The sequence below is a fragment of the Phascolarctos cinereus genome, unplaced genomic scaffold, assembly GCF_003287225.1.
Source record: "Phascolarctos cinereus isolate Bilbo 61053 unplaced genomic scaffold, phaCin_HiC Scaffold_4;HRSCAF=312, whole genome shotgun sequence".
Lineage (NCBI taxonomy): Eukaryota > Metazoa > Chordata > Mammalia > Diprotodontia > Phascolarctidae > Phascolarctos > Phascolarctos cinereus.
The window spans coordinates 280980451-280998749 of NW_027555847.1; the positions used below are offsets into that span (position 1 = coordinate 280980451).

General features: G+C 35.5%; 1 protein-coding gene and 1 pseudogene across 1 annotated transcript in view; both read left to right on the plus strand.

The window, feature by feature from the left end:
- LOC110195888 (fibrillin-2-like) overlaps positions 1-18299 on the plus strand; it is a 104867-nt gene that overhangs the window by 74391 nt on the left and 12177 nt on the right. Inside the window, 1 exon segment of the mRNA XM_078153096.1 lies at positions 6865-7096. Coding sequence (XP_078009222.1) covers positions 6865-7096 — 232 coding nt within the window.
- LOC110195905 (dual specificity tyrosine-phosphorylation-regulated kinase 3 pseudogene) lies at positions 7225-17152 on the plus strand (annotated as a pseudogene).

Here is an 18299-nt window from a genome sequence, read left to right on the forward strand (position 1 = left end):
TTGTACCACCACACTCAGCCACTTAAATTTTATTTTAAATGGTACCTGCAATTACATGGATCAGCATCTCTACAACCGGAAAGCTGAGACCAAGTTCAGGACTATCAGTCCGCTGTCTCACACCCATAGACATACACACAATCCCAAGTGCCTTTGCAGTAATCTGAACCTTAGATATCAAGCTAAGAGTTCTAGGAAAGAAAGCTAGGTACTCTTAGTCCTAACATACTTCCAGTCTCTATTTCATTCAGTGATACATCTCCAGTGCTCTCCATCTTCATACCATCTCCTTCACATTACTATCATGTCCTGGTATGTTTCTGTTCTTCTTTTGACCACCACTAGAGTGTGCTGTTCCTATCCTGTAAATGTGTTTGCCACCATCATAAATCACTGGTCCAAGTTCTACCTTCACAGCTTCTCTTTAGGACATTTCAGTATCTAGGGCTAAAATAAAAGCTTACTTCCCTCACACATAATGGGCTGTTAATACTAGTCACTTAGTAGATATTTGTTGACTTTGGTTGAATTTCTTCTATGTGCATCCTCAGTCTTACTCAGAAATCACTCAGCATGTCCAAGATCTATGATCTCTTAATCTTGTTTTGATGACAGCTGATGAGGATGGAATTTTATTTTACTTTATAAATGTTGGAAATTCAGGTGGATTTAGAACATGAGGAAGAACTAAAAGCAGATGATTTTTTAAAATTTCTGATACAATTGGTTACTGCTAACAGTATATTGTGATTTGGAGACTTATGAAACAACAGATTATGTTTACAACTTTTTGCTAAATATCTACATATTCTGGAGTTTTACTGATCATTCCTGAAAAAAGATTCTTCTGAGCCCTAGGTTTTTTCAAGATATTTTTCCATTTTCCCAGTTCTTTACGATATCTTCAAATTAATTGTATACCAGACTGGCAAAAATGACAAAGCAAGAATATGTCCTAGCTTTCACCCACAACTACTCCCACAAAGGTAGAGGAAGAGTACTAGACTGAGACGTATTTGAGAAACCCAGGGAGAATCCACAGTGAGTCATTTTTCCTGCCCACGTCAGCAAAGGAAAACAGATTGGAGAGAGAGTAGAACCAGTAAGGCACAATACAAAAGCTTCCAGGGGGGGAAACTGGACTGGTCTTGCAGCTATGTGCAGGACAGGTAATAGCAATAGGCAACAGCCAGTACCTTTGTTGCTCTGATGCTGAATGGGTAGTCAGATCCAGCATGGACTGATGACTACCTAGGCAAGTAGGACAGACCAACAGCCACCCTACAGCTCTGTCTTTGGGGTATGGTCTTGGATTCAGCCAACAGACCTGTACTGGGGTCTGCGGTTGAGTAACCAGAGCAAGGGAGTACTGATTAGAGGAGTACTTGCATTTCTTTCACTCTGAAAGTATAGAACCTGCTGACTAACTGACTTTAGCCAGAAAACTAGGGACAAGGCTACATTTTAAAAAACTTGTTAGGAGCCTATAAACCTCAAGTCAGGAAGGCTGCGATCAGACCACTTGAAATAGCTCCATCTATAAGAAGTTATGTAGGAATGGCAGTATAAAAATGCATATATCGATATGTACATATGTATACATATGTGTCTTTGTATGTGTGTGCATATATGTAGATTCATATGTAATTGTACAAGTCAAACACCGTAATTTTAGTTTGACAGTGTTATTTTATAAAGTCACTAAAAAATCAAAGTCCTTCAACTGATGAATATATCAACTTAAATTTAATCCCAGATAACTGTTTCAGTTTAAAAGATGCCTGTTGTTTTTTTTTTTTAACAAGGCCACAGAAAGGGATATAATCAATAGTGATTTAGAGCATTTTTTTCATATGACTATAGATAGCTTTATTTTCTTCCTCTGAAAACTGCCTGTTCATATCCTTTGACCATTTATCAAGTGGGGAATGACTTGTATTCTTATAAATTTGACTCAGAACTCTATATGTTTTAGAAATGAGGCCCTTATCAGAGACACTGGTTGCAAAAATTCTTTCCAGTTTTATGCTTCCCTCCTAATCTTGGGTGCATTGGCTTTATTTGTGCAAAAACTTTTCAGTTTTTCAGTAATCAAAAGTAATCAAAGTTGTTCATTTTGTATTTCATAATGTTCTCTGTTGCTTGCTTGGCAATAAATTCTTTCCTTCTCCATAGATGTGAAAGGTAAACTATTCCTTGCTCTTCTTGTTTGCTTATAATATCAGTCTTTATATCTAAATCGTGTATCCATTTTGACTTTACCTTGATATAGAGTGTAAGATGTTGGTCTATGTCCAGTTACTGCCATACGTTTTTCCAGTTTTCCCAGTCATTTTTGCTAAATAGTGATTTCTTATCCTAGAATCTGGAGTCTTTGGATTCATCAAATAGTAGATTAGTACAGTCATTGACTGTTGTGTCTTGCATACCTAACCTATTCCACTGACCCACCACTCTATTTCTTAGCCAGTATCAAGTAGTTTTGATGATTGCTGCTTTATAATACAATTTCAGATCAGGTACAGCTAGGCCACCTTGCTTGCATTTCTTTTCATTAGTTCCTTTGATATTCTGTACTTTTTGTTCTTCCAGGTGACTTTTGTTGTTTTGTTCTAGATCTAAAAAAGAATTTTTTGGTAGTTTGACTGGTTTGGCACTGAATAAGTAATTTAGGTAGAATTGTCATTTTTATTATATTAGCTCAGCCTACCTTTGTAATTGTGTTCATATAGTTCCTGGTTTTGTTTTGGCAGGTAGACTCCCAAATATTTGAAGTAAGATGAGATTCTCATGGTAATAAGGGCCCAAAACTAAGAACTTCTCCAATTTTCATGATGGTTTTGTAGCAAAGACAATTGTAAATATTTGCAGCAACTCATGGTACAATTTTTAACAATTATCTTAGTCTTGCGCCCTTATTACTATGAAAATCTCATCTTATTTCAAAACAGGTAAAGTATAAAGGAGATAAAGTAGTAGGAATATCAGCCTGGTTATTCTATGTTGTATAGTAAAGATTAAGAATTATATAAAAGTAAAATTCAAAGAGATTACAAATCATTGTTTAGTTTGTGAATGATAATCTCACTTGGACCAGAAGTATCTGTTTTTCACCGAAATCCGTGATGTTCTTCATAATAAATCAAATTATTATCCATTTATTAAATGCCTATTATGGACCACACATTTTTCTAGGTACTAGTGATACAAAGACATGAATGAAACAGTCCTTCCCTGCAAGGAAACGACATTCTATTAGGCAAGACAATTCTATATACAGAATCAATAGAGCACATAATAATTGAGAAAATCTGGACTAGTAGCTAATGGAATGGGAAAAGTTTTATGTAAAAGGTAGAATTTAACTCTCCTAGAAGGGAGAGAGACAGTCAAAGGCAAAGATATTCTTTGACAATTAGGAAGCCCAACTGAGCAAGATCATAGACTGTGGGAAGTGTAGTAATGTATAATAAGGTTGGAAAGGTAGGTTGGGACCAGGTGACAATGACATTAAAAGCTAAATAGAGTTATTTAATATTTGGTTTTCCATGCAGTAGGGAAGCCACAGGAGCTTATTGAATAGGCAATGTCATAATCAAACCTGAGCTTTAGGAAAATCATTTTAGTAGCTGTATAGAGGATGGATTAGAATAGAAAGTTCTTGAGGCACAGAGACCAATTAGAAGGCTTTTGTAACAGTCCACAAGGGAAAGCACAAGGGCCTGATTTAGAGCGGCGCCCCTGTGATTTAAATGAGGGGAACAAGTAAAAGATATGTAGAAGTAGAAACAATAAGATTTGGCAACTGATATGGAGTGAAAGAATCTAGAAAAATGCCAAATTTATGAATCTGGGTAATGTCCTTGACAGAAGTAGGGAAATTCATAAGAGGAGTTGGTTTTCAGAAAAAGAATGAATTCTCTTTGGGACATATTGAATTTGACATAACTATGGAACATCCAATTTGAAATGTTGAATAGATACATGGAAGTCCATAACTGGAGCCCATATGAATGCTAATCTAGGTTCTATAGTTACCTACAGAAAGATAATAAACACTTACATGAGCCAATAAAGCCACAAAAAAGTGAATTTAGAAATAGAAGAGGGTACATGATGGAGCTTCAGGGTGTTCCAACATTTAAACCAGCAAAGAAGATTGAGATGTAGTGGTCAGACAGGTAGGAGAACCCCCGCACCCTCAAAAAATCCCTGAAAGATTCTCATCCTTAGTTCTCATATCAAATGCTGAAGAAGGGTTAAAAAAATGAGACTTAAGAAAAAGGTGACATGATGACTGTTCTTCAAAAAATAATGAACAGTATTAGAGAAAACTAATCAAATAATAAAAATAGAATTGAACTCCAGATCTAGAGTGGTATTTTATCCTACCATAATATTATAACAAATGAATGATCTTCATAGGTTTGTTTTGACATCAAGAAAAGCTTGTGATTTAAAGAATTAAAAAAAAGCAACATTTACATATGAAAGAGAACCTTATAATTTCCCTTAATTTGCAGAATTTGTATACATTTTACTATTAAAATAGTTACTATTAATGAGTCTCATTCACTTTCACGTAGGTATAAAAGGATGAAGTACCTTATTTTATGTGAAGTTTTTGCAACTTTTGGTTAGTAACTTCCACTTGATTCTGTGACTTATGAAATGCCAGTAGAGCTTTGATGGATTTGACTTGGCAATGACCATATGTCGAAGAAAAATATGCGTAAGGTAGAGGGGACATGAGTCTACCCCCTTATGTATATATTTTAAAAGTTCTGTTTCATTTCTATAATATGTCGTGATGATATTGAAGAATAATAGAAAACTGAATACTTCCTGACAGTGTTTTAAAATATTATTTTAATAAACATACTTAAAATGTTTCCTTGTAAAATTTACAAAGTACTTTCTGAAAGTGTTATGTTTAAAACTAATTAACATGATCAATTTATTGACATGATAATTTAACCTACTTCAACATTTCTGACAGTCTCTAGCTTTGCTTAAAAAATAGCATTATCACCATAGTTTATTGTATTTGATGAAGATTCCAAATTAGAAAAGATATGTTGCATTCAGGTGTAAGATCTAATTATAGCACAGGCTACTTACACTAGTAGAAATGTACTTTAGGGGGCAGCTAGGTGGTGCAGTGAATAGAGCACCAGCCTTGGAGTCAGGAGGACTAAGTTCAAATGTGGCCTCAGACACATAACACTTACTAACTCTGTGACTCAGGGCAAGTCACTTAACCCCAGTTGCCTCACAAAAAAAGAAAGAAAGAAAAAAGGGGGGGAGAGAGAGAGAGAGAAGGAAGGAAGGAAAGAAGAGAGAGAGAGAGAGAGAGAGAGAGAGAGAGAGAGAGAGAGAGAGAGAGAGAGAGAGAGAAGAAAGAAAGAAAGAAAGAAAGAAAGAAAGAAAGAAAGAAAGAAAGAAAGAAAGAAAGAAAGAAAGAAAATGTACTTTGGGTGAGCCCAGTACTATCTCTATTAAGTATAATATCAAATGTATTTCTGCTCAGCATAATTCCTTAAAATTAAAAAAAAAACTGCTACCTTAAATGCAGTGAGATAGTATTCTGTAGTCTGTAGGGATTTCTTCTATTCTCTGTGAATCCCTGTTCATAACAGTATTGTTTAGCAAATGATATTTGCTGTCTTATTAACTACATCCTTTACTTATAGAAACTTTATTATCTGTTTCCATCCATATTCTAAGACACCTCTTAAAATGGATATTCAGTTCCAGTGGAAATATTCCAAAATGGTGTTTTTTTGTACTTCTACAAATCATTAACAGGGCTCCAAATGCCTAGCTGCAAATAGGCCAATTGTAGCATATGAAAACTAATGTGTACAAATAATATATTAAATAAACATTTTAGTGACTGACATTGATACTTGGAAATTACAAAGAATTCCATGAAGCTAAGTGTGAATTTTCCCTCGGATGAAAATTTGATTATAATACTTGCCAGAAGCATGCAAGATGCATTGCATCTTTGTGATATGGCATGTTATGTATCATCTGTATAATCAAGTACAGAATTATTGTGGCCAAAGTCAAAAGTAGTCAAACTATAATGCTATAGACGTGTTAATAAAATATGTGAATTTTCCCTTTCTATCTAATGCATCATCATTATAATGTTAGCAGTCTTGAAAATAATTGCGCATTGTTTTTTTCATGAGCCTAGCTGAGATAGTTGCACTTGACATAAGACTGATCTTTAAGCAGGTAAAACAATACTAAGAAAATTATAATAAATAATTTCTCTTCATTCAGTTTCTTTAAATCATTTACATTATTTCTCCCTATGGAGTGAAGGTTAAGAATATTTCAGACAAAGAGAAAAAAATAAATGAAGTAGTTTATATATATATGTATATGTGTGTATATATATATGTATATGTGTATATATATATATATATATATATATTTTTTTTTTTTGGCTAGGCAGTGGGGTTAAGTGACTTGCCCAGGGTCACACAGCTAGTAAGTGTTATGTGTCTGAGGCCGGATTTGAACTCAGGTCCTCCTGAATCCAGGGCCGGTACTCTATCCACTGCGCCACCTAGCTGCCCCTGAAGTAGTTATATTTTAAGAGGAATTATTGAATAGATAAATCTCGAATTCTTTCAGAGGAATGTTAGTATAGCTTGCAAATAAGAAATCAAATATAAAGGATATTCATGCCAAAAGCACACTGACATAGTTTTCAACTTCTAAGGTCCTCATGGACATGGAAACAAACAAAATAAAATTCTCCTCTTACTTCTTTTAAAATGTAAAGCTTTTGAGGGTTATTAATTCTATATGATGTTCCTGAATAATAGTCCTCTGTTTTTCAAATAGATGAAAATGAGTGCACCAATCCAAATGCTTGTGGCTCTGCCTCCTTCTACAATACCTTTGGAAGTGACGGGTGTACTTATCCATCTGGATTCTCTTTTGACCAGTTTTCCAGTGAATGCCACGATGTGAATGAATATTTATCAACAAACAACCCATGCAATTATGGTTGCTCCAGCGCAGAAGGCGGTTATCTCTGTGGTTGCCCACCTGAGTACTACAGAATCAGACGAGGGTGAGATAATCCCATTAACAACATTAAGAGTTTTGTATTCTCTTATATGTGACGCTAAAAAAGAAACACCTATTATGTGAAAAAGTTATTCTAATAATGGTGATGATGTGAAACCCAGAATACATATTATGGGTAAGAGAGGGTGTGAGGAATGGCAGAGTAAGAGAATATCAGCAAGGTTGAGGTATAGCAGGGACTCTGTGTGCCCTAAGATTTCTACGATAGCTGCAAAAGCCTGGAAGAAACCTCGAAACACGAGGTAGTTAGACTCTGGCAACACCAGAGGTTAACATCCTGCCAGTGCTATGAAATGCCTTCTGTGAATTTAAGAAATAAATGGGGCAGCATATAGATTCAAGCTGGGGCTACTTGAAACTATCATTATGATTGTTTTGTCATAAAAGACTGTGAAGTCCTTCTTATTATGGTACTCCAAGAAAGCAATCTACATTGGAACAAATCAAACGTACTAATCCCTCACCTGGTAGAAATGCTTCAGTGCAGATGACACTATCTACAAAAGCATACAAACCACAAGTATGCATGAAATACTTACATTATGCTCTACTACTGTATCATAACAAAGATGGAAAGAGAACTCACCAATTGTAAACAAAGGCTTCATGCTGCTTTTTATCAGAGGCATCACAGTTCCAGTTCACAGAACCATGTATGCTGACCAGTGCAGGGCAGTTGTAGAAAGTAACTTCATCCCAAGCTTAGATTAGATGCTACAAAAGATAAAATCAAGAAAATGCTAAAAATTAGAGAAAAGTTGAAGACTCTAATGTCATTAAAATACTTAATGCAAAACTTTTGCCTTATAACAAAATAGATAACAAAAGTAGCACCAACATATCAGTTAATTTTGAAAAATATGTGGGCATGCTTAGAAAATAATTCTGAAAATCCCTTTCTGAATTTGAAACCATGAATCTAATTGGCAGATCAATTATTCCAAAACAGTGTAATTTTTAAAATCTGATACCTATGACATGAATTCTTACATAATAAACACATTCTATTACAGTATTTGACAGAAAGTACAAAAATCTTCCAGGGCCTACACACTTCAGTATATGTTACAGGCTTGCCAAGGTAAGAGGGATAATAGGAAGAAAGGTGGAACTAACAAGGAATACCCTTAAGACGAGGGACCAAGCAATGCCATCACAGAAGCAGTTTGAGTGATCTGTTGAATATCTGTAGAAAGGCATATATCTAGCTGGTACATCCTATATCACCCATTTAAAGGCAACAAAATAGAAGCCCTTGAAAAGAAATCCAGAAAATAAAAGCATATCAGAAATTCTAAATTATTTAAATTAGCAAATAAAAGCAAAAGTCTAAATGTTGAAGTTATATCAGGCAGAGCATCACAGAGAACTTTACTACAGAAACTTGAGAAATAAAGACAAGAAAGAATACCTGAAGAAGGGTGTTGAAAATTCTGCTCTATGTGGTCACAAAAAGTCCAATACAATATATATAGGCAAATTAGACCCTGAAAAATAGAAAGGTTTTGTATTGTTAATATAATGGACAACAAATGGTAATATCAAGGGAGTTGAAATAAAGCCCTGGCTTCTTTAAAATACTGTAAAAATGGTGAAGTCAGATAAGATGGATAATTTTTAGCTAAGAAGTTTCAAAGTGGTTCATGAATTGCTAGCAAAGCACTTTACCAGCTCAGACACAAGCCTTTCTTAACAGAAGGTATCACGTTTTTGGGGTTTTTTTTACCAAAGGTGAAAAAACACTAGCAATTCCTCTCCCAATCATGGGATGATTATATATTTATGTACAAAGCATTCACAGATTGTACCACAAAAAAAGAATTACAAAAGCTTGGAAAGAAACTAATATCTTACCTGAGGAGCAAAAAGGTTGTGCCAAAAAAGTCCCAGGGTTATATAAAGAGCAGCTTATTGGTTTGGTAATTGTTGAAAGAACTGCCCAAAAGCATTGTAATGTTCATCTTGCCTTCATAGGGTAGCACAGAGCTTTTTACTCAGTTTCACAGTCATGTCTTAAATGTACACTGTAAGTATATAAATAGATCCAAGCATAGACAACGTTTTAGATTGTTTGATGTCCTGGAAATTTTTCGATTTAAAATGTGCCACTGGCACAAAAAACATCAAGAACAGTCAATGTAAAATACAACCTTTTTCATGGAGGCAATTTAAACCATTATGATTTTGCCTGGGCTGAAATCGATTATCATCTCTTCCAAATAGAATTAAGTATGGCTTTCACATTAAAAAGAGTCAGATCAAACCACCTTATTAAGCACTTGATTTACATATAGTGTAGCTCCACCAAAAATATATTAAGCTCTTCCTTCATCTTCTGAAATCTTTCTCTAACTATATCAAAATGTAATTTGACTTGATAAGTGTTAAATTCTTAATGAACACAAAGGAAAGACAGAGACTAAAGGCTATAAACCTAAACCAGGTTACGTTAAATCAAAAGATAAAAGTGATATCTTACGGTATCTTGAATCTTGCAAGGAAAACACATTAGGAATAGATATATCAAAGAGAAGTCTGTGCTGAATCTGTTTATATTGGCGTCCTAAAATCAGAGCTAAATGGGAAGAACACATTTAAAGCAATTAACACCTCAATATCAGTTTTAATGTATACTTTCAGAAGTATAAAATGAATCATAACAGATTTGAAAAGCATACTAACAAAAACCCATATAATAATGAAAAGAGATCTATCACTCTAAGGCAGCTATAGAAAGAATAACACTTCTTGATCAGAAAGGGGAAGAGGGTCAATTGACATTCTTAGAGCAAATACTTAATAGGTCAGAAATCTATGGAAATACTTTTGGAACAAGCAAACCTCACTTCACCAAGAAATAGTAAAGGCTGATAAAAAAAAATACATACCACTGAGTTTGTTGAGTGTAACCAAATATGATTTACCTCCAGATGAAGCCCACAGGCTATGATCCAATAGTAAAATCAATAATATGTCAACAAGAAAACAAACAGATCAAACAACCAAGTCATGCAGAGTTGTATGTGGAAATGGAAGAGTTTATACTGGCAATTCAGGACCAGGTCTTTGCCACCAAAATTACAAAAGGATCATTATCCTTAAGCAGCTAGGATTTAGTGATCAATATAGATTATGCAAGAAATGGTAGAAACTACAAAATATTATTGCCGACTATAAAAATTTAGCACCTTCCAAATAACTAGCAAGAAACAACCTGAGAACTAGAATCATACTTCAGAAGGATATTATCTTTCATCAACAGACAGATGACAAATCCCTATACTACAAATACAGACTCCAAATATCTTGGCAAATTAAACCAAGTAAATTGATACCGTAGCACGATCACAGACTGAACACTCAATCTCCCAGACATAACTTTGATCGATAAAAACTTGAAAACAATGTTTTTAATAGATGCAGCCATACCAAATACTCATAATCTCCAAGCTGCATGGAAAGAAAAGATCTCTGCATTTCACTGAATAAAATAACTCCACCTACCCCAGGTTGTATTTCAAGGGATGACCTATATAGTCTAATATCCCTCAAGGGGTCTCTCTCCACTCAACTCTCTCTGCCTAGACTCTCCCCTCTGTGGTTAACATGCTCTATTCTTTTTATTCTTACCCCCATCCAAGTGATCCTGATCTTCCTGCTGCCTATGCAAAACATCATTTCCATCTCTAACTCACCTCTCCCTCAGCCCTAGGCACTTCAAGCCTATTCTCCTTGTGAATAGTTTCTTTTCATCTTAATCTTTCATCTCTGGCCTTCACTGAGACCTGACTTACTTCTGACGATACCTCACCACCCTTTATAGTAATGGCTATTTCTGGAATATACTGTTATGATCAATTTCTTAGTTGAAGCTAGGTGTCACAGTGTACAGAGTACTGGGCCTAGAGTCAAGAAGACTTATCTTCTTGAGTTCAAATCTGGCCTCAGACACTTAGTAGCTGTGTGACCTTGGGCAAGTCATGTAACCCTGTTTGCCTCCATTTCTTCATCTGTAAAATGATCTGGAGAACCACCACCATTTCTTTGCCAAGAAAACCCCAAATAGGGTCTCAAAAAGTCAGAAATGACTGAAATGGCTAAACAACAAAAACTCCATTTTATACTTCTGACTCTGTCATACCCCGACTCCCAAATTATTAGTTGTGGTGGGGGGAGTCAGTATATCTCTAACTCCCCATTTGTAATTTCACATTCTCTGCTGTCTTCACTAAGCAAAGTAGAAGTCCTTTGAGGTTCACAGCATCCAGATTTATCACCCAATCCAAATCCTAGTAGTTTTTATCTATGAATTCTTGCCCTCTAAGATATTCTCCGTTCCTCAATGAGTTAAGTTTCTGATTCAGTCTTTCTCCTCAACTCATACCTTCATAGTAGAGGCTTTCAACATGTATCAATGCTTCCTCAAATACCTTTACTTCCCACTTCCTTTCTCTTGACCTACTCTTTCACTTTACCTTATTTATACACAGAGGTAGTTATATCCTTTATCTTAACATCACTGAGGAGTATTTCACTTCGTGTTTGTGAAATTCCCTTATCTGATAAGAATCTTATATTATTCCACCTTTCCCTTTATCTTTTGGTTTTATTGGCACATATTTGGGCAAAATGACCTTAATAATTGCTTGTATTTCTTCTTCTTTGCTTGTGAATTCACTGTTTTTGTTTTGCTAGTGGTTAGTTGTGTTTTCTTTTCTTTTTTTAATCAAATAAGCTAATGGCTCATCTATTTTATTGGTTTACTTTTTAATTTTAATTTTCAAAAATCCAACTCTTAGTTTCATTTATTAGTTCAATGGGTTTTTTAAGTCTATTTTGATAATCTGCTCTTTGCTTTTTCAGAATTTCTATTTTGGCATTTGAGAGATTTTATTTTGTTGATTTTCTAGGGTTTTTTTTTTTAGTGGTACACAAAATTCATTTCTCTTTTATTGATGAAAGAGTTTAGAAAAGTAAAAGTAAATTTTGCCCGAAGTATTGTTTTGGCTATGTCCCACAAATTTTGGTTTGTTATTTTATTGTTGTCATTATCCTTAGTGAAATTATTGTTTCTCATTGTTTTCCAACCCATTTTTAGTATTAAGTTATTTCATTTCCAAATAGTTTTTAATCTTTGCTTCAAATGCCCTTTATGTAACATAGTTTTTATAGCATAGCGGTTGATAAAAGATGGATTTATACTACCTCTTTTTCTGTATTTGTGAAGTTTTTGTGCTCTAATACATGACCAGTTTTTGTATAGGTATCCTTTCTGTTACTGTTTGGTATTTCCCAGAATTTTATCATACCTATTTTTTTTTCTAAAATTCTACTCAAGTCTTTAATTTCTTTCTTGTTTATTTTTTGTTAGATTTATCTAGGTCTAAGAGAGTTAAATTGGGTCTCCCACAATTATGATTTTACTATTTCTTTCTATAATTCATTTAGCTTTCCTTTTAAGAATGTAAATGCTATGCTATTTGGTGTATGTGTGTGTCTATATGTATATATATGCACACACACATATATGTATATATGTTTATTAGTGGTATTAAATAATTGTCTATGATGCCTTTTAGCAAACTGCAATTTTCCTGTTTATTTCTTTTAATTAAATTCATTTTACCTTTCTTTATCTGAGAGCATGATTGCTTCCTCTGCCTTTTTACTTCAGCTGAAACATAATAGCCTCAGCTCTGACCCCTTATAATCTCTCTCTGTGTCTTTTTGTTATTTTAAATGTTTTTTTCTTGTAAATAATATAGTGTTGGATTCTGGTTTCTAATATTCTCCTTTTCTGTTTTATGAATGAGTTCATCCCGTTCACATTTACAGTTATGTTTGCTGTGTGTTTCACTCCATCCCGTCTTTTAAGAGTCTTTTTTTCTTCTGATTATTTCTTCCATTGATCTCCCCTCCTTCTTATTCCTGCCTTTCCCTTCACCCCTTGCCTTCCTGTTTCCCAATTTGGGTAAGGTGTATTTATTTCTTTACTCAGATATGTGTATATATGTATTCTTCCCTCCTTTAATCAGTTCGTAAAAAAGTAAGGTACAAGCATCTCCTACTCTGTGCCCCCATTATCCTTTATTTGAATACATTCCTATTCACAAACTTCATTTAATATAAAACAATTTCCTCCCTTTTTCATTTCCTTTCCCCTTTTCCCAAGGGGGAGAGGATTCTGGGAAGATGATGGAGTAGGTCAGAAAATTCCAAGCTCTCCAGATTTTCTCCATCTTTTATCAACCGCTGTGCTAGATAAAATAGCACCTCAGGGTGAACATAGAGCAGGAAAATAATAAGAGTTAGGGTAGAACAGTGATCCTCCTGAGACGATTGGGGAAGATCTGAAGAAAAATCTAAACAAAGAGTAAACACCTTCAGGCTAAGTTCCCTTTAAGCAGCAAGCTGCTCACAAACTGGTTTGGGAGGCTTCCTCGGCTCCAGTCACAGGAACTTTTATCTCCTAGACAGTAAGAGGAGTTGGGTGTCTGAGTCGGGGAAGATTGAGGGAATCTCTCCTGAGAAGGAACACCAGACCCAACTACGCTGCAGAGATGTGACCCTGGGTGGGGCAAGGGACACTGCTGGCTGTGGGAATTTACAGGAGGCTGCAGGTCTTGGTTTTGGTTCCAGACCAAAGGGGAAAACTGAGACCATAGGCATCATCCCCCATACCCCAGGACTTGTGGTGATTACAAAAAATAAGCTATGTTACAAATGGGTAAAAAAAGAGCAGGCAGAGGAGAAAGAATCCAACCATAGAAAGTTACTATGGGAAGCTGGGGTTCATCTTCAGAGGAGGATACTGAAAGAAACCCTCTCCTATCCCAAAGAGTAACATGAAATAGTCACTTGCTCAATAAGAATTCATAAAAGAACTTAAAAAAGACTTGAGATTGAGGAAAAGCTAAAAGAAAAAAAAATAAGAACAATCTAAGAAAAAACAAGAGGATTATGAATAGAAAGTCAACCAATCAGAAAAGTAGATCTAGAATCTTGAGGAAGAAAATAACTCATTGAAAACCAAAATTGGGCAAGGGGAAGCCAGTGAAGTCATAAGAGACCAAGAAATAATAAAACAAAATATAAAGTGTGAAAAATAGAAGAGAATGTAAAACATTTCATAAGAAAAACAACTGATCGGGAGAACAGATCAAGAAAAAAAAGCATAAGAATAATCAGACTACCTGAAAGCTGTGATCTAAAAAAGAATCTTGATACAATAATACAAGAAATAATCAAAGAAAATTGTCCTGAAGCATTAGAACAAGAAGAAAATATAGAAATAGAAAAAAATCCACTGGTCACCACCTGAAAGAGATCCTATAAGGAAAACCCACAGGAATATCATAGTCAAATTCTGAAATCCCCAGCTCAAGAATAAACTCTTATAAGCAACAAGAAAGAAAAAAAAAACTAATTATGGTGGTGCCACAGTTAGAATTACACAAAACCTAGCAGTGGCAACACTAAAAGACCACAGGTCTTGGAACCCTATGTATCAAAAAGCAAAAGAATAGGGGTTCTAGCCAAAAATATCATACCCAGCAAAGCTAAGCATAATCCTGCATGAAAAAAGGACATTTAACGAATTGTTAGTCAGGATTTTGTTAAAAAAAAAACACAACTGAACTTAATTGAGGATTTGTCTTATAAGATCCAAGAGAAATACAAGGTACGTAAAGGACTAATTTTCAAGAGCCTCAATAAGGATATACTTTTATATGAGGAAATGTAAAACATGTATCTAAGATCGTTATTCATAATTGGGTAGTTCATAAGAAAGATTGGTGTAGACCTGAGTATGATATGACTTTAAAAAGTAAAACCATCTAGGAACTGCTAAAAAGAATATCTTACACAAATGAGGTGTGAGAGGAAGAACTGACACAGAGGAATTTGATGGTGGAGGAGGGCTGGGAGTTCTGGAAATCTACTTTAATTGGGAATTGGGTTCAACAGGGAACAAAATATATATCTAGAAGGGTATAATTCAGAAAAAAATAAAATGCTAAGGGGATCGGGGAGGGGGAAGGGTAAGAGAGGAGTCTTTAGAGGGGAGGGTAAGGGAGTAGGTTAAAGGGGGTATAGACAGGTGTTTAGAATAACAGGAATGTGAGAATAAGGTAGGGATGCTTGGAGGGGCGATAGGTCAAGTAACAGGAGGGCAAGGTAGGAGGTAGAAGTAAAGGAGAGGAATCAGGAGGGATAGGAGACGAGATACGCACAAATATAAATAGAGATCAGGAGTAGAATTTGTTAGGGAAAAGGGAGTATATGTCCACTTGGCTTAAATATAGCCTGCAACCCTTCTGAACCAGCTCTTTCCAGAAGATTATATATTACTACTGAAAAATTAATGAAAAAGAGACTGTTCTAAACAATCACAAATGGATATTATAATAAAGTAAAACAGCCATCTCAGGAATTTGGCAAAAGGGAGCCAATGGTTTTCAGTCTACAGGAGTAACAGCCTCTGAAAAATGTCCTTCCACTATTTCTCAGGGTAAAAGTTCAGACAGTTACAATACTGTCAAATCTAGTAATTCATTCAACTGACTCCTGAGCAAGCATTGAAACAGTTTAAGCATCAACTGACTTCTTATGAGAAGCTAGAAATCAGTTATCCTGAAATTTATTTTGTGAGTCCAAATGCCAAGAAAAGATATGGTGTCATTGGTGGCCCCAACGACGAGGGCTATGATGATATTGAGGGAGGCTTTATCCATGTACCTCAAGACAACTTACCTTAAAAGCAAGGTCTCTGGCTGCAACTAGGGTCATCTCATCGTCCTGGTGTGTGTCTTGCCACTGGACCCTGGAGGAGAAAGTGAAATTGATGATTTCATACAGCTCTGCCTCACTTAAATGAAGACATCACCATCCTGTTGTCATTGGTGATCTTTGAGAACTAAGGACAAACAACAGCAACAACAATGAAGTGCTGGAAATCATTTGCAAAAGCAGTTTTGAGCGGGAAGCTGGAGTTTATGACCCCAGACTTTACCATTATTTCTCCCTGAAGATGGTTCTCAATGAAAAGGGCTTTCAAGCAGCCAACACAACCAAGATTACAGAATTTCTTAAGAAATGAGATAAAACAGGCAGCACAAACATTAATCATGTGGGAGAAAGCTTTATATTCCGCAATGATGTATGGCCTTTGAACTGCTAAGAATGGACCTCTATGAGCTAATTGCAAAGAAAAAAGTTTCTGGGGTTCAGTGTTCAGCTGGTAGACAAATTTGCTTAATCTGTCCTGCAATCCCTACATGCTCACTACAAAAACAATATCGTTCACTTTGACCTGAAGCCAGTACAACCAAGGTTATTGACTTAGGTCCAGCTGTTTTTTGAGTACTAGAAACTCTGCATATACATCCAATCTCATTTCTACAGAGCACCAGAGAAGATCTTGGGAAGTTGATACACTATGTCTATTGATGTCTGGAGTTTTGGCTGCATTCTCACAGAACTTAGGAGTGGACAGCCTCTTTTCACTGGATAGGGTGAGGGAGACCAGCTAGCTTGTGGTAATAATACTAATCTAAGGATGCCCCTTCCAAAACTTCTCTAGCAAGCTAAATGTGTTAAGTACTTTATCAACTCCAAGAGCCTGTCCTGATATTGTACTGTGATTACTTATGCAAATGAGAGAGCCATACTTGTGGGGGGTCATTCACACGAGGATAAGGTGTGAGGTCTCCTAGACAACAAAAACTGAGTGATAGTACTAAAAGGCTGTGATAACTGTTTATAGAGTTCTTGAAAAGATGTGTTTATTAGGACCCCTCTGCCCACCTGACTCCAGCTCAAGGCCTTAAGACCTCCTTAGATAAGTAAACCTGTGCCTAGGCCTCATACAACAGACAAAATGTCAAGGAAATGGACAGTAAATCCTATGAATGCTTTCCAGGATTGGGTTCCAAATTGTTTTCAGTCACTGGAACAAATAACAAGCTTAAAGCTAACTTTAGAAACTAACAAAGTATACCTCTTAAGCAGTGTACTGCCCAAACTTATCATCTGGTAGAGAGTGATCTGTGGAAATATGCATAAATGATATTTTTAATGATCCTTAAAAGCCTGAGAATTGAAAAAAATAGAGTCCTTGGAAGCCTTGACAATGTTTTTTTAAAAGCAAAACTTTTTAATATGTGGAAATGAACTTTTCAGAGGCTAAATTACCTAACCACCTTGTTTCAGCCACATTGGAGTGCCAGTTAAATTACTTTTTATAGGTCTGTGTGTGTGTGTGTGTGTGTGTGTGTGTGTGGAGAGAGAGAGAGAGAGAGAGAGAGAGAGAGAGAGACTGTGAGAATGTGCCTCTCTTCATAGAAGTGGAGTATTTTTTCATGTGGTGGTGAGAATTTTATATCCTTTGGTTTTTTGTCTATTGAGGAACAGCTATTAAGCACACACACATATGTATATGCATACACACACATTATTGTTTATATATCTTGGATTCCAAACCTTTATCAGAGAAATTTGATGCAAAGATTTTTTTCCCTCATTCAATCATTTCCTTTTTTATTCTAAGGACATTATTTTTTTCTTTGTAGAAGCTTTTCAGTTTCAGGTTAATCAAAGTTATCTATTTTATCTTGTGTAATTGCCCCCTCTCTCTTATTTGGTTAAAAATATATCGCCTACCCATCGCTGTGAGATGTACATGATGTGTTTCTTTTCTAAATTTTTTATACTATGCTCTCTAATATAAAAGTCATTATTCATTTTGGGTGTATTGTGGAGCATTATGTCAGCTGTTGGTCTAAGCCTAATTTCTTTTTTTTCTTATTTTTTTGTTTTTTTAAATTTTATTTTTTAGTATAAATTTATTTATTTTTAGTTTTCAACATTTACTTCCACAAGATTATGAGTTCCAAATTTTCCCCATCTCGCCCCTCCCCCCACCCTAGGATGGCATGCATTCTGAATACCTCTTCCCCTAGTCTGCCCTCTCTTCTATCTCTCCCCCCTTCTCTTATCCCCTTCCCCTTCTGTTTTCCTGTAGGGCAGGATAGACTTCTGTACCCCATTTCCTGTATTTCTTATTTCCCAGTTGCATGTAAAAACATTTTTTTAAACATGTGTTTTTAAAACTTTGGGTTCCAAATTTTCTCCCTTCCTCCCTCCCCACCCACCCTCATTGAAAAGGCAAGCAACTCAATACAGGT